The sequence below is a fragment of the Oryctolagus cuniculus genome, chromosome 13 (assembly GCF_964237555.1).
Source record: "Oryctolagus cuniculus chromosome 13, mOryCun1.1, whole genome shotgun sequence".
Taxonomy (NCBI): Eukaryota; Metazoa; Chordata; class Mammalia; order Lagomorpha; family Leporidae; genus Oryctolagus; species Oryctolagus cuniculus.
This window is the reverse complement of record NC_091444.1, coordinates 70,295,092-70,321,248: the sequence shown is the minus strand read 5'-3', so window position 1 is coordinate 70,321,248 and position 26,157 is coordinate 70,295,092. Positions and strand designations below refer to the sequence as shown.

At 47.2% G+C, this 26,157-nt stretch overlaps 1 protein-coding gene across 10 annotated transcripts in view; it reads left to right on the top strand.

Moving 5' to 3' along the window:
* Positions 1-26,157, top strand: part of CAMK1D (calcium/calmodulin dependent protein kinase ID) — a 464,674-nt gene that overhangs the window by 372,388 nt on the left and 66,129 nt on the right. For all 10 annotated transcript variants that reach the window (XM_051821552.2, XM_051821553.2, XM_051821551.2 and 7 more), the window contains one exon: positions 20,637-20,775. In XM_051821552.2, the coding sequence (XP_051677512.1) occupies positions 20,637-20,775 (139 nt within the window). The remainder of the gene's footprint in view (positions 1-20,636; positions 20,776-26,157) is intronic.

The following is a 26,157-nucleotide window of genomic DNA, read 5'->3' as shown; positions in this document are numbered from 1 at the left end:
CCACTTGGCCGTCCCTGCCAGAGTCAGCCTGGCATTGGTATTTAGTAGAGAGTCCTTTGGTTGCAAGTGAAAGAAACATGTCAGGGACCAGCCTGGGCCTGGATGTGTGTCTTCCTCCTGCACACGCAGCCCCAGGAGGGAGAGGCCGGGGTGTTCCTCTCCCCTGTGCATGCCTCTCTCCTGGTCACTGCCTGCACTCCTTGGCCTTCCGCTGGTTCATTTTCTGTTCCCATGGAGCTCGGCCGTTCATCCCAGCTCCGGGACTCGTGCAAACAGCAAGCACCCCTTGACCAGCTTCAGTCGGCACAGCTGCAGGGGAGGACGTGGGTTTGTGTGGCCTGAGTCTGAGCAGGGGGCTGGACAGACACACCCATCGCGCCCTCAGATATGGTCTGGACACCCTCCTCCCTGCAGCCCGCATCCCCTCAGCTACTGAGTTCTGACATTTCTCCTTCCTCAGTTCTTTCTTGCCCTCCCTGCTTTGGGCTCAGTTTGACACGTCTTCCTCCAGCCTGGGGCTGCAGCCTGCTGAGGTTCCCCAGACTCCATGATATTCTCCCTGGTCTGTTCTACACACCAGAACGGTCGTCCTGAAACAGAAACCCGTGGCTGATTTCTGTTCAGAGCAGTGCTGCTCTGACTGCTACAATGAAGTCCCAAGTCAACCTTTCCTGACCGCCCCGCAAGCCCCCTACGCCGGTGTTGTCCCCAGAACACCACCTTCTGCTTTGAAACCTGCTGTTCCCCCAGCTTTATCAAGGCCTGTCCCACATTCCAGGGGCCCTGTTGCTTTGCCTGTTCCATACCCCCTCCTCTGGGCTTGTCCTGCCTTAAAATACTCTTACTGGTGTTTCATCTTGAAAAGGATTATCTGGGGAGTATCATTGTTGAGAATTTTCAGTACTTTTTACTTATCACAGAGTCTAATTCCTACAGTTTTATTTTACTTGCTTTAGAGAGAGAAGCTTCAAGATAAGACCAAATAAATCCTCTGAGAAAGGCTAGCTTGGTAATTTAAGTAAATAGGAAATAGTACCTTAAGTTTGCTGAACTCATGTGCCAGTTACATAATGTAACTAGGATGCTACACACTGAAATAAATTCTCAAAGGATTGAAGAGTAATTAATTAGGGGGCCAGCACCATGGCTCACCTGGTTAATCCTCCGCCTACGGTGCTGGCATCCCATATGGGCGCCGGGTTCTAGTCCCAGTTGCTCCTCTTCCAGTCCAGCTCTCTGCTGTGGCCCGGGAAGGCAGTGGAGGATGGCCCAGGTCCTTGGGCCCTGCACCCGCATGGGAGACCAGGAGGAAGCACCTGGCTCCTGGCTTTGGATCGGCACAGCGCACTGGCGGTGGTGGCCATTTGGGGGGTGAACCAACGGAAGGAAGACCTTTCTCTCTGTCTCTCTCACTGTCTATAACTCTACCTGTCAAATAAAAAAAATTAATTAAATGTTGCCTGATTAACAAATATATAATAAATTAATAAAATTTAAAAATAGAATATTAAATAATGTAAAGTAAAATCGCAAAATCATTAAGAAGATATGTGTGTAAGCTCCTTTAGAGAAGACCCGCCCTCAAGAAAACAGTAAACAGATGTGTGGACAGCTCTAATTACCCCACATAATAGAAAAAATCTGCAGGTGATGGATCATGGAAAATGGAACTAGAAGACAAAAATTAAACTGAAAATATTTTTTTAAAGATTTACTTATTGAAAGAGTTAACAGAGAGGCAGAGAGAGAGGTCTTCCATCCACTGGTTCCCTCCCTAAATGGCCACAATAGCTGGAGCTGCCCCCAGTCTGAAGCCAGGAACCAAGAACCTCCTCTGGGTCTCTCACAGGGGTGCAGGGGCCAAGAACTTGGGTCATCTTCCACTGGCTTCCTAGGCCATAGCATAGAGCTGGATCGGAAGTGGAGCAGCCAAGACTGAAACCAGTGCCCATATGGGATGCTGACACCGCAGGTGGCTGCTTTACTCGCCACGCCACAGCACCAGCCTGAGCTGAAGACATTTTGAATGTTATGATAGACCCCAGACTAGCATCCTTACCATAATTAGAGCTCAGAATCATTTCTGCAATAAGAAGACATTTTAGCTTTATGTAATTAGTGAACAAGAAATACAGGGAGTCACATGGATGAATTAGAAATGGCTAATAAACACTTAACGTGTTCAAAGTCACTCTCAAATGCAAATTAAAGCCAGTTATATGTCTAAATGTATGGCCTGTAAAATGAATAAAGATTAAAATAAAGCTAATCCTGCAATGATGGAGTGAACCAAGCATTCTGTATTATTAGACTTTTGGTGGGAACTAAAGTGAGTACTTTCTTTCCTTCCAGTATTTTTTTTCAGAGCTATAATTCTAGGATTGGAACCCAAAAGCATAACCCAAAATGTAGACAGGTTGTTCTATGCATTTTATTTATAATAACAAAATATGCATGATATTCTATAATCATACTTAATATAATGCAGCACTGAAATCAGCTTATGAGATATTTTTATGAATCTTGGCAAACATTTATAATATATCATTCCTTGAAAAGCTCAATACTGAGTGATATATATTTATATATTATGGATATAATTTGATCTCAGTATAACTTAGGAAAAAGATTGAGAGAATAGTGGCAATATGATAGTTGTGTTTGTATTGTGGTGGTAGAATTTTGGGTGATATTTGCTCACTTTGTGTGCTTTGTATGTGTTCCATATTGCCTATATTGAGCATGTACTCTGCGATTAGAAAATGTCAAAGGCCTCTAACTGTGTGGCACTCTCTGAGACTCTTCATTTCAGCTCAGCTACTCACCAATCAAGTCATTGATCCTCTCTGTAACCTACTTGCCTTATCCTTAAAATAAGGCCAATTGCAGCTTGCCTGTGAGAAGCAAATGAAATTTACCCAAGTGCACAAATGTTTTTGAAGAGTAAAAGATTTATAACAGTAATGAGTTGGATGGTGCTATTATTTATGCCAAATGCATTTTTTAACTTGTAAAGACGTTATATAATAACCAGGAAGGGGACATAGCGGTCCCTGTCAGTGGTGCTGTTTCATTACATCCCTTGGGCTGTCCTTTTCCTCTGTGCATTTTTCTGCCTGTACTTAACAGTTCCCCTGAGCTGCTCCTCTGGTGTCATTTGGGCAACACCCCCTGGTGCTGTTGGTTTGGGGTTCTGAGAGACACCCACAGAGGCCAGGCAGGAGGGAAACTCAGAGGAGAGGTGGGAAAGGATCTTGTGTTGTCAGCACAGTCACCCTGGGGTATCTGTCCGCAGGACATGGGTCCCAGCACCCTCGCAGATACTAAAATACATGGATGCTCAAACACCTTATATTTACTGAATCCTCTCCTATACTTTAAATCATCTCTGGCTTACTTCTAATACCAAATATAACCCAAATAACTATTATACTATATTGTTCAGAGAATAATAAGATAAAAATGTCCGTACATGTTCAATATACATGGAATGTTCTAAAAATATTTTCAGTCTTCATTTGGCTGAGTCTTGCCAGGATGGTTCCAAGGGATGCAGGATGAAGAGAGCTGACTATAAATGACCACTTCATGGTGGTCCCATTTCAGGGGAGATAGAGCCACCTGGCCCAGCAGGATAGGCCACCAAGGCCAGGGCCTCGTGGCTGGAGAAGCTGACACTTAACCAGCTCACAAGGAAGTGAGCAAAGGCTGCAAGAATTGAGAAGGCAGTGCCTCTCTGGGAGAGAGATGTTTCATGCCCAGGACAAAAACAGTGCATGATAGTTGATACTGAGTTAGGCCTAGCACAGAAAGTCACTGATTTACGTTTCTCTGGATGACGGCTTTTTTTTTTTTTTTGACAGGCAGAGTTAGACAGTGAGAGAGACAGAGAGAAAGGTCTTCCTTTTCCGTTGGTTCACCCCCCAAATGACCACTATGGCAGGCGCGCTGCGCCGATCTGAAGCCAGGAGCCAGGTGTTTCTCCTGGTCTCCCATGCGGGTGCAGGGCCCAAGCACTTGGGCCATCCTCCACTGCACTCCCAGGCCACAGCAGAGAGCTGGACAGGAAGAGGAGCAACCGGGACAGAATCCGGCGCCCATATGGGATGCCAGCGCCGTAGGCGGAGGATTAACCAAGTGAGCCATGGTGCCGGCCCCTGGATGACAGCTTTTTACTGGAGCGCTAGCCTGCATCCAGTGAGCCTCTGGGGAGTCAGTGACGGGACGACACAGAGATTTTTAGTAAGAGTTGGGATTTTTTTTAAAGCAGGGCAATTTCAGATAACCGGTAGCTCCTGCACTACCTAGGGATAGAGGTCCTCCAGATCATTCTTTGGCTAGAATGTTGCGGTGGTGTGGGATGTGTCTGAAAGACTGCCGTGTCAGTGATTTTAATTGTTAAGTCACTGAAACCTTCCTCCCCCTCTAGCCTGAAGAGGCCTTCTAGCAGAGGGGTACAATTCAAACAGGGGTCGGCTTTGTGGGGTAGTGGATAAAGCTACCACCTGTGACGCTAGCATCCTATATGGGCATCGGTTCATGTCCTGGGCTGCTGCACTTCTGATCCAACTCTCTGCTTAATGGCCTGGGAGAAGCAGCAGAAGATGGCCGAAGTGCCTAGCCCCTGCCACCCATGTGTGAGAGAGACCTGGGTGAGGCTGCTGGATCCTGGGTTTGGCCTGGCTCAGCACTGGCTGTTGCCACCATCTGGGGAGTAAACCAGCAGATGGGTGATCTGTCTCTCTGTAACTCTTTCAAAATAAATAAATAAATCTTTAAAAATACAGGGAACAGATGGACTCTATATTCATGTGTGGGTACAAACTTTCCTGCCCTTGGTTTGCCTTTCTGAGTCTTGGATTTCCTTGAATTCCTTTCTGATGCTTAGCAGAGATCGCATGCTGCTGGAACTGAGAGAGAGAGCCAGGTAGGGAAGACACCTTCTCCATTCATCACCTCCCTTTGAACAGATGTGAAACACTTTTCACTGTCCTTGTTTTTTTTAAAGATTTTTATTTATTTATTTATTTGAAAGTCAGTTACACAGAGAGAGGAGAGGCAGAGAGAGAGAGAGAGAGAGAGATCCTCCATCCAATGGTTCACTCCTCAATTGACCACAATGCCCGGAACTGTGCCAATCTGAAGCCAGGAGCCAGGAGCTTCCCCCTGGTCTCCCATGCAGGTGCAGGGGCTCCAGGACTTGAGCCATCTTCTACTGCTTTCCCAGGCCATAGCAGAGAGCTAGATGGGAAGTGGAGCAGCTGGGTCTCTAACCAGCGCCCATGTGGGATACCGGCGCTTCAGGCCAGGGCGTTAACCCACTGCACCACGGCACTGGCCCCTCACTGTCCTTTTGCTTGAGCCAGGAAAGCACTGCTCATGCAGGGCCAGGTTTCTGATGCATGGCTTCAGGGACAGAGAGGGCCACAGAACCCCCTTGTAGTGTCCCTTTCTGCCCCTCAACAGCAGATTGGGCGTCGGCTACAGGGTCTGTGAAATGTCACACGAACGCATTTTCCCTAGGGTTGGTTCCATTTGGGAATTCTTTGCACTTTCGTACTTTTCATGGAAAATCTTCCAACATTTACAAATGTTGTTTTGCGTTGGTTTTCCCAGAAGCCAATTCAGAAACACAGGTGGTCTTCTGTGGAGATCCACCGTGATTAGCGTCTGTCAGGGAGCGAAGGAAGCCGGGTAGGACCCAGGGAGCACCTGGGATGCAGGACAGCTCCAAGCCCGCCTCGGTGAACTCTGAGAACTCTGGAGCTGAGATGACCCTGTGCAGAGTTCCTCTGCCATGGAGCGAGGTGGGAGGGGACATTGACAGCCACGTGCTGTCTGGATGCTGCTGGGCTCCAGGAGGGAAGCCTGACCCTGGGCAAGCAGTGCTCTTATGCTAGAGGAAATGCTTGGAGAGGGACCCAGCCAACACTGTGATTCTGGAGTATCCTGAGCAGCACACAGCAGTGTCCACTGCACTGACCCATCACCCACTGGCCCCACAGTCAACTTCCTGCTTCCACCCAGTACCCCTGCCCAACCCCTCATTTATTTTTTATTTTTATTTTTAACCTCTTTATCAGGGTAGCATTGTTTTAAAGATGTTATTTATTTATTTATTTGAGAGATAGAATTACAGACAGTAAGAAGGAGAGACAGAGAGAAAGGTCTTACATCTGCTGGTTTACTCCCCAAATCCCTGCAGTGGCCGGAGCTGAGCCAATCCAAAGCCAGGAGCTAGGAGCTTCTTTGGGTCTCCCACCTGGGTACAGGGCCCCAAGCACTTGGACCATCTTCCAGTGCTTTCCCAGGCCATAGCAGAGAGCTGAATTGGAAGAGGAGTAGCCGGGACTAGAACTGGTGCCCACATGGGATGCCAGCACAGCAGGCAGAGACTTAGCCTACTGTGCCACAGCACCAACCGCAAGGTATCATTTATATATCATAAAATGCACTCATCTTGAATGTACAATTCAGTGATTTTCAGTAAATTCATCAAGTCATGTGCTGATTGCCATCACTTGACTCCAGTTTTAGAACGTTTCCATCACTCTGACAGCACAGTGTCTTTTTTAAATTCTGCCTGGCATATTTTGAAGCAAAATCACATTAGTGAAGTTTTAAGGCAATTAAGTTCTTAGCTGAATGGATCTATTGATAGGAATAATATGAGTGAGTGGGCCGTCATTTAACAGTTACTTGAGGTCACATAATATAGACTTTGGGAGATAGAACCCTCTAATAGCTGTTTCCAAAGAAAACCACCTTCAACCCCTTTTGTGAAGTGGGTCATTCCCAGAGGTTGGCTAAGAACACCACCCGTGACAAAGGGCTCCATGACGCTTTCTGGTTCTTCCACTTTACTCTGCAAGGTAAGACCCCGTGTTAGAGACAGGAGGGCAGGGTGGGCAGGGGTGTGTGCCAGACAGCAGACATCCCAAGAGGAAGGCTCCACTGCAGGGGAGGGAGCGGCTCCAGAGGGGAAGGAGTGTCACCAGACAGGAGAGAAGGAGCAGATACGGAGAAGACCGAGGGAGAAGTCATGGCAGAAGGGAACCTCCAGTTGTTATACGACCAAGGCGAACAACGGAGCTCTCTCTGAGGTTGCTGGAAGAAAGTACTGCTTTCAGCGCATGTGTCATCAGTTGTTGAACTAAGTCATCAAAAAAAAAAAAAAAATAGAGCAAAGGGTGCTTAAAAAATTAAGTGTAACTCATATCCTCTAAAATCACCTTTTTAAGGTACAGGACTCAGTGGGTTTTTTAAATATGAAGAGAACAGATTTCATGCTTTGCATGTAGAATTCCAAGAAGGTAACCCTACTCCTTGGAGTTTCCTGTTGCTCACCAGCGCCGCCACCTGCCTGGAGAATACTGACGCCCGGCAGAAAAGCCTCCACACCCCTCCACAGTCACTCGGCAGCCCTTACTTTGGCAGCCCTTACTTTGCTTTTCCCCTCTTTAGAGGTTTGCCTGTTCTGCGCATTTCACATCAGTGAGGTCATCCAGTGTGTGGCCTTTTGTGTCTGTTTTCTTCCCTTAGCTCAATGACACCCTTGCAATGTGTGTGCGCCGCACTCCCCAACGGGGCTGGACAGCGCTCCACGTACCCGTTACAGAGGGAAACAGCGTGTTGTTGGCCCGTTCATCAGCTGATGCTCATTCAGGTTGCTTCCACCTTTTGGCTACCGTGAGTGACTCTGCTAGCATCCGATTTTGTACAAACATACTTTCTCTGTCCTCTTGGGCACACACTTAGGCATGAAATTCCTGGTTATAGTCATTTAGCTTTCTGAGGAGTTGCTAAAACATTTTCCAGAGTGGCTGTCCCATTTTCCATTTCCAGCAGTACATGAGGGTCCAGTTTCTCCACATTCTCCTTGCCAACACTTGTTGTTTCCCCTTGGGTGGTTGTTTTTCCTTTTTAAATTAAATTTTTTTAAAAATTTTAAATTAAATTTAAAATCCCAGTGTCTGTGTGTGAAGCAGAAAGTCACTTTTAAGATTTTTTTTTTAATTTTATTTACTTGAGAGAGAGAGAAACAAAGAAATCTCATCTGCTCGGTTCACTCCCCCAGATGCCTGCAACAGCCAGGACCAGGCTGGGCTGGGCTGAAGCAGAAGCTGTGGACTCCCTCTGGGTCTTCCACACGGTTGGCTGGAACCCAGTCCCTTCTGCCGTCACCTCTGCCTCCCAGGTCCTGCACTGGCAGGAAGCCAGGGTCAGAAGCATGAGGAGGAAGTGAACTCAGGCCCTCTGATGTGGGGTGCGGGTATCTCCAGCACTAAGAGAAGTCCCCACCTTGAAAGGCAGGTTTCTGGAGAGATAGTGGCCACAAAGGAAGGTGAGCACTCAACACCCAAGCTGGCTTCTGTGCTTAAGGCTCTCAGTGCTGCGCCGTAGAGCTCCATGCTTGGTGCTTGGTGGTTGGGTAAGGTGGCCATGGCCACACATAGAGCCACGAGGAGGCCATTTCTGGGCTCTGTCACTTGAGTAGACCCTGCTCTGTGTTTTAAGACACAGATTGAACAAAGCTCCTTGTTATTTTCTAGTAAAGACAAACATGTGCATGCAACACACACACACACACACATGCACACACCCAAGTTAGAAGCAGAATGTATCTCTACCTAAGGTCTTTCATGTGAGTTTTTAAAGTGTTGTACAGATTTTTTTTTCAATATGAGAAATTCAGAGATGTTTTCTTCCAGAACGCCTTGAGTCAGGAACAGTAGCTTTGCTGAAAGGATGTTCGATGGCCCCTTTGCTACTTAGCACCTTGGACATCTAATTGGCCTTGCAATGTTGCAGTCATCAAAGAGAATTGGGTTCAAAACCCACTGTTACATGTACACTTGTCAACCTAAATCACTCAATCTAAAGTCTGTCCACGTGGGGCTCACACATTTTAGAACAGCTGGCTGGGAATCCAGGGGCAAGCTGGAACCATAGGGAAGTCCTTTGTCAGTGTGAATAATCCATGCGGTTCCGTCCCCACTTGCATCACAGGCCAATGTTGGAAGGGCTTGAGGACTCCTGCTCCTGCTTCGCTGACCTCACCGCCTCGACTGTTCTGATCTGCGTCTTCCTCCTCTTTCTCACGTTGTTTTCCTGACCTCTGCTTGTTCTCCTGTGCTTGTGACTAGAGTTACTGAGTGAAGGATCTTTTTGCAGGAGGCTGCACGAAGCAGTGACACAGAGCCGGTGCTCCTGGTGAACCGTGTGACTGTGGGCAAACCACATGGCTCACGGCATTGTTTTTCTCATGAGTGAGTTGAGGGGTTTCACTAAAAGGCACCTACAGGCCCCACATTTAATGGACCAGGCATTTAACCTTCTGATACCACAGATGATATGACTCGTTGGAATTCATGAAACCCTGGAAGCTAAAGGTCCCTGAGCTAGGATTCTCCAGGGACACAGAACCCATGGGATGCATGCAGAGAGACACGGAAAGAGATTGATGACAAGGAGTTGGCTCCGGTGGTTATGGCAAACTGGAGACCAGGAGAATTGATGTACAAGACAGCCCGAGACTGAGGATGTGCAACTGCTTCTATTCAAGTTCAGGGGCAGCAAAGAGCTGGGAAGCTGTCCTGCTGGGGGAGTCCCTCTTATTTGGGAGAGGGACTGCCTTTTTTTTTTTTTTTTTACACTATTCAGGTCTTTACCTGAGAGTATGCAGCCCACACACATTAAGGGAGTCAGTCTACTCTGTGCTGCCTAGTAGTTTACATGTTGCTATCCCCCACAACACCCTCACAGACACACTCATCCAGTGTAACATCTGACCAACATCTGGGACTGCAGCCCAGTCAGGTTACGTGAAAGGAGCCATCACAGCACCCGTCAGGGATACGGCAAAGAATTGCCGTGACACCACCATTCCAGCACCTTGTCTGGCTCAGAGCACTGCAGTATAGGATTCCTCACTTCACCTTTCACGGCAAACGATATTTAAACGCTTTGCTCTTACTTGTTAAAGTAAGAGGTGGGCATGTGGCCTAGCGGTTAAGATACCAGTTAGGATACCCACATCCCATATGGAAGCACCTGCCTTCAAGTCCTGGCTCAGTGCCCAGTTTCAGCTTCCTGCTGGTACACCCCCTGAGCAGCAGTGGTGATGACTCAAACAGTTGCATGCTTTCCATTACACGTGGGAGACCTAGGTTGAGTTCTTGGCTCCGGTGTTTGGTCTGGTTCAGCCCAAGCTGTAGCAAGCATTTGGGAACCACGTAAGCAGACAAAAGATCTGTCTGTGTTGCTGTTTCTGGATGTCTTGCTCTTTCTCCTCCCCCTTCCCATTTCTCAAGTAAATAAAACTAAAAATATGCATTTAGATCATTCAAAAGTGGGCATGCTTGATGTCTTTCAGAGCAATCTGAGGAAGAACTCATTTTGTCAAGGGCCCCTCGTCAAAGCACAGTGGCGAGTAGCCGTTCTATGCTAGGACTTCGAGAAGCAAGGAGAGGAAGAGTGTGTGACGCTCCTGTGGCTGCCAGGCAGGAGCCAGGGACTCAGTCAAACCCGGTGGAGCAAAGCAGAGGGCCAGTGGAGGGGAGGGAGGTAGCAGAGACGGGAGTGGTGTGTGACTCAGTTTTCCTCTAGGACAGTTGTAAGGCTTGAAAGTGGGAAGAAGCGTACCCGGAAAGCACTGTCCCTTGGGAAACCATAAGAAATGCTAGTAGTTGCCGTAAGCTTTAGATCTGGGTTCTCTGCCAGCCAGAGTGATTCTTTCCTTGTTGAGAAGGACAGGCGCCAGTTGCACAGCCCGCCAAGATGCTGCTTGCTCTGCTGATCCTGGAAAGCTGCAAGTGTCCATTGATCAGTCATTGGCAATTGATTGATGAATTAGTGGTGATTGACAATAAGCAAAGCCTGGACTGAAGAGGCTCCTGATCCTTTCCTGTGACTCTGTTTCTCCATTACGTTGGATGGGAACTAAAGAGCATTTCTGCAAGTATTTAAACAAATAATTTGCTTTTCTAGAGGGGCCACTGCAGGTGTAAATGCAGGGACAGGTCTGACCGGCGCTCCACAGCTTGACCGACAGTCTTTGCCCCTGAGTTTCCAGCCTGATGCCTGGTGGGGGGGCATTAATTTCAAATTTTAGTATAAATCTCATGACAGTGGTTTTTACATGGTTGGTATTCATTCTTTGGAAGGATAGCCATATTCATGCTTAGAAACATGGGGGGCAAATCCTTTGTCATGTTTTTAAACTTTAAGGCTGATGTATCCTACAAACATAATGCAGTCTTAAAAGGATGTTAAGATGTTCTCTTTGATCATGTTGCAGTTTTCATTCAGTGCCATGTTGTGTCGTATTTCCTCCTATATATACTAAGTGTGGAGGGTGAATGTCTGGGTGCTAGAAGAGGAAGAAAAGGAACTTCAGGAAGAACTGCTTTCTGCTGATATAGGGAATGAAACAAATGGGGAATGCGCTTTAAAACTTCCACACCATGGCCATCAGTGGATGTTTTGTCCTCAGATTGTGGCCGGCCGTCTGAGCTGAGTGAGAAAGAGCCACATAGCCTGGATGCTCACCTGGAGTTGTCTGGCACCTGCCCTGTTTCATCATCTTAATTCTCCAAGAGCAAGTTAATTGACAGAGACATTCCAGTGCCTAATGCATATTTGTGTAATTAGAAGGGAGGGCTTTAAAATAGTTTTCTACAGAAATATACACACAGGACAGATCTGCTAAAATATATACACAGGACAGCAAGCCACCATGGCTTACCAGATTTGGGATTTGGGTCTGCATGTGATTGGGTCTGTTTTGATTGGCTCACCCTATCCTTGTGGCATGGATTGGGCCATGATATTGCCAGCCAGACATCCACACCCTGGGGGTCACTCTGTCCCAACATACCGCTCTCTGTTACTAACTCACCCTGTAGCAGGTCGTTTTATTATGTTTGGCATGATTTTTTAAATTGGTGATCCCAAAAACATGTCAAAGGGTTATCTTGTTCAAATGCTTTTAAATGTGACCTCTTGCAGGGAAAGTCATAAAGTCTCGTCTGAGACTGCCTGCACAAAGCCCCGAGCAGCCAAGTGTGCTGGGATGCTAGTATAGTCTTCAGAGTAGGGGTGCATGCTCTGAGCAAAACAGGCAAAACCCAGAGCAAGGCAGGGGGAGATAAGAGTTGGTGAGACAGAGGCATAGTATGCAAACTAGCTTAAAGTACAGGTGGCTGGGGGAGTCAGGAAAGAATGAATGAGGTGGAAGTTGAAGGATTGATCCGTCTGGCAGTGTGCTAGAGGACATAGGCTGCTGAGTGCTTCTCTTTGAGCTCCATGGCACATGCTTTGAGGATTCGCAAGGCTGCATAGGGGGCCCATGCCTGGCTCAGTCTACACCGCACTTACCACGCAGTTTGGTGCATCCTCGTCTTTATTCAGAAAATGTCTAATTTGCTTTTTCCCTATGCCAGGTGTCCTGCTGGCCCTGGGTAGATAGCAGCAGAGGAGGCAGACGTGGCCCTATGTTCTTGGAGGTCACAGTCTGGAACAGGGTGGGGGTGGGCAGGAGGACAAGTCTCACGTAGGTAAACATGCTAATAATTACCACTGGTGTGTGCTATGCAGAAATACAGGGTGCTAAGAGAGCGGATTGAGCACCTGATCAGGTCTGGAGACCAGGAAAGACTTTTCTAAAGTGATTTTCATGAGGGTTCAGCTGATGCAGAGGGTCTGGGCCTCGGTCTTTGGAGAGTCATGCTACAGGCAGCTGTGACTGTGTACCTTTGTCCAAGCTATTGATAGAAAGTAAATTCAGGGACCACTACATCTTAGCCAACACAGGCAGTGAGCATCTGTAAAATTGAGCCATAGGCAATTATTGTTTTGTCTTTGCTCATTCAAAGGTGTTGGTAGACCTTTGTTTTTTCTTTTCTTTTTTTAAGATTTATTTATTTATTTGAAAGTCAGAGTTACACAGAGAAGGAGAGGCAGAGAGAGAGAGAGAGAGAGAAAGAGAGAGAGAGAGGTCTTCCATCTGATGGTTCACTCCCCAGTTGGCTGCAATGGCTGGAGCTCTGCAGATCCGAAGCCAGGAGCCAGGATCCTCCTCTGGGTCTCCCACATGGGTGCAGGGGCCCAAGGACTTGGGCCATCTTCTACTGCCTTCCCAGGCCATAGCAGAGAGCCGGATCAGAAGTGGAGCAGCCGGGACTCAAACTGGCACCCGTAGGGGATGCCGGTGCTTCAGGCCAGGGCATTAACCTGCTGCACCACAGAGCCGGCCCCAGTTGACCTTTCTTGGATAAGTTAAATGTATGTGCCTTCCCTTATATTTGCTAGATGATTTTCAGTAGAGGTCCCCATTGGATGAGGAATATTAGAACATAAAAAAAAAAACCCTACGTATAATAAAGTACCATTAAAACTCAACAAAGGAATTCAAATGCATCTTTTCAACTTGTCATACAATCAGGGCCTGCCAAGCTGCCTTCAGATTCGGAGTCTCTGAGTACATGAAATCGCATAATTACCCTGCACCAGTTTGCAGCAGAGTCGCTTCCCCAAGATAGATCAAGATGCACTTGTGGCCAACTGGCACTTCCCTAGTTGGGATTTACTGATTTTGTGGACTCTCTGTAGCCAAATCGTATTCCTAGACATATTCCAGAGCCATCTCCTATCCAAGTGTTATCTACTCAGGGAATGAAAACTGGCTTCCATATCAGGAACAGAATAGCAAAATCATTGTGCTTCCAAGTAAACTTTTCCCAGTTGGAACTAATTGCACAAAGCTCATTACGTAATGGTTACAGAGCTAATGACAGGTTTTTTTTTTTTTTTTTCCCTCAAAAAATGATGGTTAATACATTCTGGAACATCTGTTAGTTCAGAGCGTGCGCTTTCTGAGTTCTACCAGAAGGTCACTCTCTGGGGCGAGGACATGTTAATGAGTACTTCATTAACCTGGAACATCTCGGGAAATGTGCCATCATGGCTTGACAGCACTGCAACCCTCACCTTCCAAGTCCTCATTTTATAGGCTATAGAAAGAGATTTCATTGCTGTAGAAGTCAGAGCTCAATTGTGCGGTCGTATAGTGAGGCTGAAGTTTTTGCAAGTTTTCATCTTAGTTGAGTGCATGGCCATCTCAAAAAAATCCCAACTGCTACCTGCAGTGCCGGCATCCCATATGGGCGCTGGTTCACATCCTGGCTGCCTTACTTCCAAACCAGCTCCCTATTAATGGCTTAGGAAAAGCAGCAAAGGATGGCCCAAGTGCTTTGGCCCCTGTCCCCCATGTAGGAGGCCCAGATGAAGCTCCTGGTTCCTGGCTTCTGCTTGGCTCAGCCCTGACCATTGCAGTTGGAGAAGAGGGTCAAGAGGAAGGCTCAGATTTATGACTTGATGAATGAGTGGATGGTGGCACCACACTTGATGAATGAGTTGAAACGTGGATCCTGAAGGTTAATTTTGTGTTTACTTGGTTGGGCCATGGGGTGCCCGGATGTTTGGGTATCTGTGAGAGCGTCTGGATGAATTAGCAGTTCTGGAAGCTGGAAATCCAAGGTAAGAATGTCAGCGGAGTTGGTTTGCAGACAGCTGTGTCCTCACATGGACTTTCTTGGGGGTGCACCTCCCCGGTATCTCTCTCTTCTCTTTCATTTGTTCTGTTGTATCAGGGCCCACCCACATGACCTCCTTTAACTTTAATTACCTCTTCAAGGCCCTGTCCTCCCAAACAATCACATTTAAAGTCGCCCTCGGGGCATAGGACTTCAACATAGGGATTTGGAGGGGAACACAATTCAGTCCATAGCATCTAAAGCAAAACAGCCAGAATCAAAGTGTACTGGAACACAAGGGGTTAAATTTGTCTGGTCCGGGGCCTGGCGCTGTGGCATATCAAGTTAATGCCCTGGCCTGAAGCAATAGTATCCCATATAGGCACCGGTTCAAGACTCCACTTCCGATACAGCTCTCTGCTAAGGCCTGGGAAAGCAGTAGAAGATGACCAAGTCCTTGGGCCCCTACACCCGCGTGGGAGACCAGGAAGAAGCTCCTGGCTCCTGGCTTCAGATTGGCGCAGCTCCGGCCATTGCAGCCAATTAGGGAGTGAACCAGCAGATGGAAGACCTCTCTCTCTCTGCCTCTCCTCTCTCTGTGTGTAACTCTGACTTTCAAATAAATAAATAAATCTTAAAAAAAAATCCGTCCATCAAAGGAAAAGGCTTGTGTTTCTGTTATGGAAATTTCTGAACAGATGGAGGCCTAGAAGATATTTTGAAACGGAATTCATATATATATGGATTTGTTGAAGGAGGAAACTATTGAGTGCAGAGATCCACATACAGTGAATGGGTATAGGATCCTCCCTGACTCCTCCTGGATCCCAGGAGAAGGGTGTGCAGGCACCAGAACCAGACGGAGAAATGAGGATCATAGCAGTAGCCCGCAGTGACGGCCGGCTGCCCTTGCGTGGGAGAAGGGAGTCGCTTGCCAAGTGGAACTTGATTGAGAAGGTAGACTTTGTTTCTCTAGGTCAGGATAAGATACGGGGTTGTGCGCTTGGAAAATACTTTGCCTGTAGCCTCTGCAGCCATATTGCTCGTACAGGATGCCACCACGCCTGCCTTGGGACCAGGACAGCTTGGAGAATTTCAGGATCTGTTCACGGTGCTGCTGCTTTGGTACCCTAGCAGCCCTGCTAGCATTTCAAAGACCACCCCCACAGCACTGTAACTCTAGGCCTTTTCCACAGCAGTTTATTATATCTGACTTCCATTCTAGTGTGACAGACTGTTGGGGCCCACTTTCCAGCATTAGCAGAAGAGAATGTGTGCATGATATGGCTGTGAGACATAAACTGTTTTAAATTATCGTTAGTAGATTTTAAGACAACTAGGTAATACCTCCCTAGATCAGATAGAGACATTCAGGTGCCTAGAAACGACAGCATTTGGCCTGCAGTGTAGATAACCATATATACCACATCAGAGAACCTGGGTTAGAAGTGGGGGCTGGGCATGTAGCTTGTGGGGAAGCCACCAGTTGGGTTGCCTGTATCCCATATAGGGATGCCAGGGTTGAAGTGCTTGGTCCTCTTCTGATGCCAGGTTCCTACTTATGTGTACCCTGGAAGGCAGCAGTGATGGCTCAAGTAAGTAGGTCCCTACCATGCATGTGGGAGACCTGGATCAAGTTCCTGCTCCTGGCTTCAGCCTCACCAAGCCCTGGCCATTTGCAGACATTTGAGGAGTGAACCAGTAGATGGTTCACTTGCTCTCTGTCTCTTACTCTCTCAAAAAACCAAAAAACCATTGGCTGAGTACTAACATGGGATGCATTGTATACTGACAAAAGTTACGCTGTACTGCAGTATTCTATAGTGTCATCAGGGCCTTGTTTATTTGCTCCAATAACTTTGAAATGATAGTGTAGTTTTTGACAATGTCTTCATTTGAAGGAATTTGCATTTAAAGTTTTGCAAATAGACTGAAATTTTGTTGATTATTGCATCAATCCGTTTTACATTTGTATATTTAAGATTCATACTTGATGTGATGGCAGTCCACTGAAATAGGCAAAGGGGATCAGAGACTGATTCAGAATCGAGACAGTTTGTTCTGAATAAACCTTAAATTTCAATTCTGAAGAGTGGAGGAGAATTTTTGACAATCTCTTCTGTCTTCTGCCTGCCTAATCTATGGTAGGCAGTTCGGCTTTCCATGTACGCATGCCCCCAAAGCCGAGCCTGTCTCCCAGTAGCTGCCACTCATTCATTTCATTTCCTGGTCTCTCATTATGGTTCTACTCCTTTTCCCTATTCACTTCTCCATCCCCTTCTGACTTCAGACTGATGCTTTGCCTGTTTTAATTGGGAGACTTTATTTTTTTTAAAGATTGATTTTATTTATTTGAAAGAGTTACAGAGAGAGGTAGAGCCAGAGAGAGAGAGAGAGAGGTCTTCCATCCGCTGATTCATTCCCCAAATGACCACAATGGCCAGAGCTGAGCTGATCCAAAGCCAGGAGTTTATTGGGGTCTCCCACACAGGTGCAGGGGCTCAAGGACTTGGGCCATCTTCCATTGCTTTCCCAGGCTATAACAGAGAGCTGGATAGGAAGAGGAGCAGCCGGTACTTGAACGGGCACCCATATGGGATGCTGGTGCTGCAGGCCGCAGCTCTAATCTGGTGTGCCACCGTGCTGGCCCTGGAGGACTTTATTTCTAACGAGGAGCTTTAGACTGTGAACTCAGAGGCTTGCCATCAGGTTATTGATTCAAGGAAGCAACCTGTCCATCAGCCCAACAGCCAAAAAGGCGACTTAAAACTGATGAGAAATGAGACCTGTGCCCCACCGCCATGGTAAGCTTCCTTTCTCAGCAGTGCTTCTGGAAGGATAGCATTAGCCCTTCCTGCACAGGTTAGCCAGCCTGGGTTGCCATAACAAAATACCAGAGACTGGGCTGGACAAACAGAAATGTGTTTTCTTTCTGGTAGCTGCAAGGCCGAGATCAAGGTGCCAGCAGGGTCAGGTGCCAGTGGGGGCCGCCCTCTCCTGTGTCCTCACATGGCACAGAGAAAGCATGCGCTCTGCTCTCCCACTTCTTACAGCAGCGCCAAGCCCATTACCAGGGTTCCATCCTCATATCCTCATCTAAACCCAGTGACTTCCCAAGGACCCCACCTCCAAACACCGTTATACTTGGGGTTAAGGCTTCAAAACAGGAGGTCTGGGGACCTACCTGTATAGTTCCTAACAGTCGACTTTTTTTTTTTAATGCATACTGTAGGAAATATTTGAAAAATATAAAGTAATTTGCAATTTTAAGGTATTTTTGTTTATTAGCAAGTTTCTAGGCCTTTCCTGTGTCTTAATATCTAAGGGAAGTAAATTCTTTGTGACCAATATTTAGGAAACTATGGCCCTGGTACAACTTGAAGTTTAAATAGCAAAATATTAAGCATACAGAGCACTGATGCTGTGTCTGTACCATCCTCTGATGCTTAGGTGTCCTGTCCTGTGACAGTGCGCATATTTTCATTCAGTAGAAACTGTCAATATCTGATAGATCCTTTCGCAGGCTACGTGCACCTTGAGAGAATGGGAAGCAGGCCAGTTGCATCTTGAGGGAGGCAGAGGATTGAGTAAGGGTTGGGTCATGGAGGTGAGGGACAGAGCGTTCTTGCCTGAGGTCCTCCCCCAGCTGCAGAGGAAAGGAGGTGATGGCAGCAAACCGTGGTGAGAAAGCCCTGGAACACCAGTTAGGGATGCTGTTATTGGAGGTGGGCCAGTGGTAGAGGGTATGGAAGGGCGTACTCAGAACAGGCTTTTCCTCGTGCACAGCTAATACTGCCATGCTTGCTGGTAGCTTATAGTGAGCACCTCGTCAAAGTTGAATGAGTGGTTGCATGAACAATGAGCATACAGGTTCACCTCACCCCCAGCCCTGTGCTTGAGTTCTGCAAAGTTTCAGACCTGCAAACTCACCGGGGGAAGCTTCGAGATAAACAAGAAAGCAGAGAAGCTGGTGTTGGTTGCTGAACAGGAGTGTCTTGGGATCTCAGTTTACCTAAAGATGGATCATTTAGAGAACATAGTCATCGAAATGTAGTTTCTCCCTAGGTGTTTCCATTTCTTTTTTCTCTTGGAATCTCTTTTTGTTTCTCCTGAGCACCCTTTGGTTCTCATCTAAATAGTCAGTCTGCTTTGGAAATGAAACATTATCCAAGCACAGCATTGCTTGGAATGAAGGTAGGTAATGGAACAGACTGTGACACATAGGCCTTTTATAGCTACAATTGTTTCTTTCTTTATTAGTTTTTTTAACAGATGGTTTTAGTGGCTCAGTTATTGCACATTAATTGCCATGACTTGCAGAAAATGAATCATATCTTTCTGGGTTTGTGTGCGTTATCGCTAGGACACATCTTTTATTATTTCTGTTAAAGCTATAAAAGTGTTTTCAAAATTGAGTTTATGTTTTTAATATTTCAAGTCTTGGTTTCATATTGTTTTTGAAAAATTTGTGTTTTTTTCTTAAATAGTGTTAATATAGCCCTCGCCGTTTATTTTCAAAATGGCTTAATTAGTTGGAAGAAGCACTATTTTTTTAGAGAAGCATATATTTTAAAAATTGGACACTTAAGTTGTCAATTTGAGTTTTTCTATTCTGAATTGTATAGTTCCATTACTTTGTTAGACTCAGAGCAGCATAAAATATCAAAGTTGAAGGGGTTGCAGAGTATGTCAAACAGGGTGTGACCCTTGCCAACCTAATCCTCGTTTCCATAAATTTAAAAAAAATTAAATGCAGTCTGAAATTCAAAGCAAATTACCTTGAAATGCTGTTACCAAAACCAATGTGATACTGTGCCAATTTTTCTTTATTGTAAATCACAAGTGGCTTTGAGATTCTTCTATTTCCAAGGGAATATTCCTATTCACTGTCAAAATGGTTGTTAGATTAAGTTCCTCATTTTCTGGAGAAAGAATGAAATCCAAGGATTCAAAGAGTGCTCACGCACTCAGTTATTGGGAGTAGCACTCTAGAGGCTGACACGGTGGTGCAATGGGTTAAGTCACCTTCTGCAGTGCTGGCATCCCATATGGGCACTGGTTTAAGTCCCAATTGCTCCACTTCCAAACCAACTCCCTGCTAATGCACCTGGGAAAGCAGAAGAAGATGGCCCAAGTTCTTAGACCCCTGTACCCACGCGAGAAACCTGGAGGAATCTCTTGGCTCCTGGCTTTGGATTGGCACAGCCCAAGCTATAGTGGCCATTTGTGGAGTGAACCAGCAGATAGATTTATTTATCTATTTATTTATTTATTTATTTGAACGTCTGTGTTATACAGAGAGAGAAGGAGAAGCAGAGAGAGAGAGGTCTTCCATCTGCTGGTTCACTCCCTGATTGGCTGCAACGGCTGGAACTGTGCTGATCCAAAGCCAGGAGCCAGGAGCTTCCTTGGGTCCCCCAAATGGGTGCAGGGGCCCAAGGACTTGGGCCATCCTCTACTACCTCCCCAGGCCATAGCAGAGAGCTGGATTGGAAGTCAAGCAGCCAGGACTCAAACCGGCACACATGTGGGATGTCAGCACTGCAGGCGGTGGCCTTACCCCCTACACCACAGTGCCAGTCTTGAAAGATCTATTTCTCTCTGTAACTCTACCTTTCAAATAAATATATAAATCTTAAAAATAAAGAAGCAGAAGAAAAAAGGAACAGAACTTGATCAAGAACCCAGCCATGCCGTGGGCAGGCCAGGGCTTTGTCCACATACTCATGTTATTTAAGGATGCTCTCTAGGCCAAGGAGACATCTCCCTATATCACTGATATTTAGCAAAGTTGTTTTGACTTGGCATCATCGGAATGGAACAGGGGCAGAGGCCAGGGGAGACTTAGCTGTGGCTAGTCCAGGGGTCTTGGTTTGCTTTGGTTCCCTTTATTTTGTTTCAGACATTGGTACTGCTGTGACACATATGCACTTCCTGGACGTAGCTGCTAGGAGGATTACTGGGGCAGCATCTAAAGATGAAGATGGATGCACTTTGGAAATGGAATTTGAATCTGTGTCACATTGAGAGCTCTGATTGATGATTTTCCCTGCACAACTCAACAGATTCTCTCAGATTTCTAATTTTTTTTTTTTTTAACAGTGTGTCTGGCGGAGAGCTGTTTGATCGGATAGTGGAGAAGGGGTTTTACACCGAGAAGGATGCCAGCACGCTGATCCGCCAGGTCTTAGATGCTGTGTACTATCTCCACAGAATGGGCATCGTCCACAGAGACCTTAAGGTGAGGCCGTCGCTTAGCAACATCCTACAGGCACTGCGCAACCCACCATCCACCTGTTCTCGAGGTTTAGCTCCAGGGGAGAAGCTAGGCTTTTTTAAGTAGGAGTTGGGGGGAAATAACTGGTGAATATTTGTGCACCTCGGTATTACCTGTCGCACCCCACCCTGGTCGCTATAGGTACTGCAGGGCGCACAGCTCACACTGCAAATTTGACAGTGAAATGCAGCGTGGTTGCATTCTGCAGTGTTGCAGGCCCAGCCGCAGCCCCAGAGCTTCCTGCACTGGTCAAGACAGAAATCCCACCCACCCACCCAGAATGCCTGGATTGTGCTGAAGCCATGCGATTCACAACCTTAGGAACTCTAAACCAAATGAGGCATACAGATTTGGTAAAACAGGGCTCCAGCACCAGCCCATTATCTGCCACTGAGTGTCAGGAAATAAAACACCGTCACTGTTTCTTTCAGTGAAGGCTCATTACCAAGCGTGCTCTTCGCTCTGTTATGGTCCACTGACTGGGGCAGTGGTTCACAAGTGTTAGAATGCATCAGAACCATCCGGAGCCGGCGCCGTGGCTCAATAGGCTAATCCTCCACCTTGCGGCGCCGGCACACCAGGTTCTAGTCCTGGTCGGGGCGCCGGATTCTGTCCCGGTTGTCCCTCTTCCAGGCCAGCTCTCTGCTATGGCCCGGGAGTGCAGTGGAGGATGGCCCAAGTCCTTGGGCCCTGCACCCCATGGGAGACCAGGAGAAGCACCTGGCTCCTGGCTTCAGATCAGCGTGATGCGCTGGCCGCAGCGGCCATTGGAGGGTGAACCAATGGCAAAAGGAAGACCTTTCTTTTTTTTATTTTTTTATTTTTTTTAACTTTTATTTAATGAATATAAATTTCCAAAGTACAGCTTATGGATTACAATGGCTCCCCCCCCCCCATAACTTCCCTCCTACCCGCAACACTCCCCTTTCCCTCTCCCTCCCCCCTTCCATTCACATCAAGATTCATTTTCAATTCTCTTTATATACAGAAGATCAGTTTAGCATATATTAAGTAAAGATTTCAACAGTTTGCACCCACATAGAAACACAAAGTGAAAAATACTGTTTGAGTACTAGTTATAGCATTAAATCACAATTAAGGACAGAGATCCCCATAAGTGCACAGTGACTCCTGTTGTTGACTTAACAAATTGACACTCTTGTTTATGGCATCAGTAATCACCCTAGGCTCTTGTCGAGTTGCCAAGGCTATGGAAGCCTTTTGAGTTCACCAACTCTGATCATATTTAGACAAGGTCGTAGTCAAAGTGGAAGTTCTCTCCTCCCTTCAGAGAAAGGTACCTCCTTCTTTGATGACCTGTTCTTTTCACTGGGATCTCACTCACGGAGATCTTTCATTTAGGTTTTTTTTTTTTTTTTGGCTTTCCATGCCTGTAATACTCTCATGGGCTTTTCAGCCAGATCCATGTGCCTTAAGGGCTGATTCTGAGGCCAGAGTGCTGTTTAGGACATCTGCCATTCTATGGGTCTGCTGTGTATCTCGCTTCCCATGTTGAATCGTTCTCTCCCTTTTTGATTCTATCAGCTAGTATTTGCAGACACTAGTCTTGTTTATGTGATCCCTTTGGCTCTTAGTCCTATCATTATGATCAATTGTGAACAGAAATTGATCACATGGACTATTGAGATGGCATTGGTACATGCCACCTTGATGGGATTGAATTGGAATCCCCTGGTATGTTTCTAACTCTACCGTTTGAGGTAAGTCAGCTTGAGCATGTCCCGAATTGCACATCAAAAGGAAGACCTTTCTCTCTGTCTGTCTCTCTCACTGTCTACTCTGCCTGTAAAAAAAAAAAAAAAAAAAAAAAAAAAAATGAACCATCCAGACGGCTTGAAGATCACAGACTGCTGGGCCCGCCCGGGGCTTCTGATTGTTTTAGTCTGTGGTGGGGCCTGGGAGCTGGCATTTCTAAAGGGTTGGCAGGTGATGCTGTTGCCGGTCTGGGGAACACCCTGGGAGAGCCACTGGATGAGAGCATTTGCGGATGTCAATTAAGTCGGTACAGACTTTGCAGGCTGCTTCTTTTTATTTGAAAGGCAGTGGGGAGGGAAGAGAGGCAAGGAGGGAGGGAAGGAGAGAGAGAGGGAGAGAGAGAGAGTTTTTCAGAGAGAGAGAGGGAGAGAGAGGTTCTCATCTGCTGCCCCACTCTCCAGATGCTGTCAGTGGCTCAGGCTAAGCCAGGCAGAAACCGAGAGCTAGGAACTCAGACCAGGTTTCCCATGTGGGCGGCAGAGCCCCGCTGCCTATATCATCATCGGCTGCCTCCCAGGGTTGGTACTAGCAGGAAGCTGAGGCAGGGAGCCACAGCCAGGTACCCCACCCACGCGCTCTCCTATGGGACACGGGTATCGTAACCAGCCTCTTAACCCCTAAGTTCACTGCTGACCCCTTGGCAGGCTTTTTGACAGTTGAAATGCCCTGTGAGCATGGTTAGCTAATCTGCAAGCTTGCAGGGTTTTCAGAGGGCTCAGTAACCTGGCATTTCCATGCCAGGCAACAGGCCTCTGCTGCCTTGTGCCAATTCTGGGCTTCCAGAACACAGCAGCCCGCTCCGGACAGGAGCAGGTGTGGTGTGAGGGGCTAGTTGTCTGTTCTTACTAACAAATGTTTTCTAGCCAGCCTGTGGAGCTTCAAGATCCCCAGGCGTTGGCCCAGCCCTGGCTGTTGTGGGCGTCTGGGGAGTAAACCGGTGGATGGAAGATCTCCGTTTCTGTCTCTGTCTCTGTCTCTGTCTCTGTCTCTCTGTTGTCCTTCCTTTCAAGTTGATGACAATAAGTAATTTTAAAAAGATCTCCAGGCTTACAGTTGTGGAAAGAACATTGCCAGCATTTGACCTCTTTGTGAACTGTTTTCAGAGGCACAAATGATTTTGACCCATGATGGAAGAAGTTGGAGTGTGAAATTTTTATAAACATCTGAAGAAATTAAAGCAATCTGTAGAAGGCAGGCCAGAGCAACAGAGTGTGAGCACGTTATTCCCTCAGCCCTGTATGCAAATGATTCCTCCCTCCAGAAAGGTTGTCTTAGGTCGTACTGCCCCAGGAAGCTCCGAGAGATGATGAGTCTCTCTTCTGTCAGAATGAGGGGACTGAGACAGGAGGTACCTGCTTCTGCCACTTTTTTTTTTTTTAAGATGTATTTATTTATTTGAAAGGCGAAGTTACAGAGGCCGAGAGAGAGAGAAAGAGGACCTCCATCCACTGGTTCACTCCCCAGTTGGCCACAACAGCTGGAGCTGGGCCAATCTGAAGCCAGGAGCCAGGAGCTTCTTCCAGGTCTCCCATGTGGGTGCAGGGGCCCAAGCACTTGGGCTATCCTCCACTGCTTTCCTAGGCCATAGCAGAGAGCTGGATGGGAAAAGGAGCAGCCAAGACTCGAACTGGCACCCATATGGGAACCCAGTAGTGTAGGTGGTGGTTTTACCTGCTACGCCACAGCACTGGCCGCATGCTTCTGCCACTTTGAATCAGGCCAGGTTTTTTTTGTCCCCACACTACAGCCATTTGGAGCTGGACCATTCCTTGTTATGTGACACAGTCCCAGATACTATAGGATGTTTAGCAGCACCCCAGGCCTTTATCCATTAGATGCCAGCATCAGTCCTGGACTTATTTTTAAGAATTTTAAGAATTTTTTTTACAGATTTATTTATATTTGAAAGGTAGAGATAGAGAGAAGGGGGGAGAGAAAGGTCTTCCATCCACTGGTTCACTCTCCAAATGGCCATAATGGCCGGGGCTGGGCCGATCTGAAACCAGGAGCCAGGAGCTTCTTCCAGATCTTCCACGTGGGTTCGGGGACCCAGGGACTTGGGGCTGTCTTCCACTACTTTCCTGGGCACATTAGCAGAGAGCTGGATGGGAAGTGGAGCAGCCAAGACTCAAGCTGGTGCACATATGGGATGCCAGCACTGCAGGCAAAGGCTTAACCTTCTGTGCCACAGCGCCGGCCCCCAGTCCTGGAATTTTAACAACCAAAACATCTCCAGGTATTGCCAAACATCCCCCTTGTGGGGGAGGGTGTTGCCCCAGTTGAGAATCACGAGGTTAAGAAAATGATTATATGTAGCATGAACTTTACCAGAAGTGTGTTGATCAGATCTTTTCAGAGTCTATGGGGTGGGACTGAGATTCCAACTCTGGTATCGGCCACCAGTTGTCTTGCAACGGAGCCATAATACAGAGAACGTAATTTCTCGCCAGAGTCCCTGGCCTCTTGGGACCCCAGGTAGGCTTATACACAATGTGATCAAGCTCTCTGCCCTGCTGCCCGCGACCCCCAGCCCTTGCACTCCCAGATGGGACCTCCCATCCAGATTATCCCCAAGCCTGCTTTGGCTGCCGTCTTCTTCCTGGTTCCCACCCCTTGGGGAAAGTCCTGCTGTCTTTACAAAGTTCAGACAGTTGAGAAGTCCTGATGGAAACTTTGAATAACCAGTTTGTTCCCTCCTTGAGGGTTAGCTGTTCTTCAGAAAAGTGCTTCATTGGCTGGTATGAATCTCCTGTTGGAAGGTGTAGGGAGGTATTTTGGCCTTTTGCAGTCTCTTATTTGGCCACAGCTGTATTAAGCACCATGAGGGGCCAGCGCCACGGCTCAATAGGCTAATCCTCCGCCTGCGGCACCAGCACACCGGGTTCTAGTCCCGGTCGGGATGCCGGATTCTGTCCTGGTTGCCCCTCTTCCAGGCCAGCTCTCTGCTATGGCCCGGGAGTGCAGTGGAGGATGGCCCAAGTGCTTGGGCCCTGCACCCCATGGGAGACCTGGAGGAGGTACCTGGCTCCTGGCTTCAGATCAGCACGGTGCACTGGCCGCAGCGGCCATTGGAGGGTGAACCAACGGTAAAGGAAGACCTTTCTCTCTGTCTCTCTCTCTCTCACTGTCCACTCTGCCTGTCAAAAAATAAAACATAAAAGCACCATGAGGTCCTTTCTTTTCCACCCCGTCTTGGTGACCTCTACAGCTGCCACAGTCCTGGGACAAAGATTACAAGTCAGCCATGACAGAGGAAGCCCGTCTCAGCATCCATGATTGGATCATTAACAATGGTCAGTTATCCGGAAACATTTGGAGGAGACCTGAATGGCGTGCACTTTATGGTCAGGGAACTTCCCTCCATTTGCTAAGCATTATTCTATTTCAACTATTGACTAGCCCATTACCAAAACAAAAACACCTCATTAGACAACATCCTTTGGGAACAGCGCTGTGGTGCAGCAGGTTAACTAGAGGAGAGAAAAAAATAAATAAATAAAAGGGACTGGCAGGGACACGAGTCTCTCTACACTGACCTTACAAAGGCAAGCAAGACAAAGAGCAGGTGCC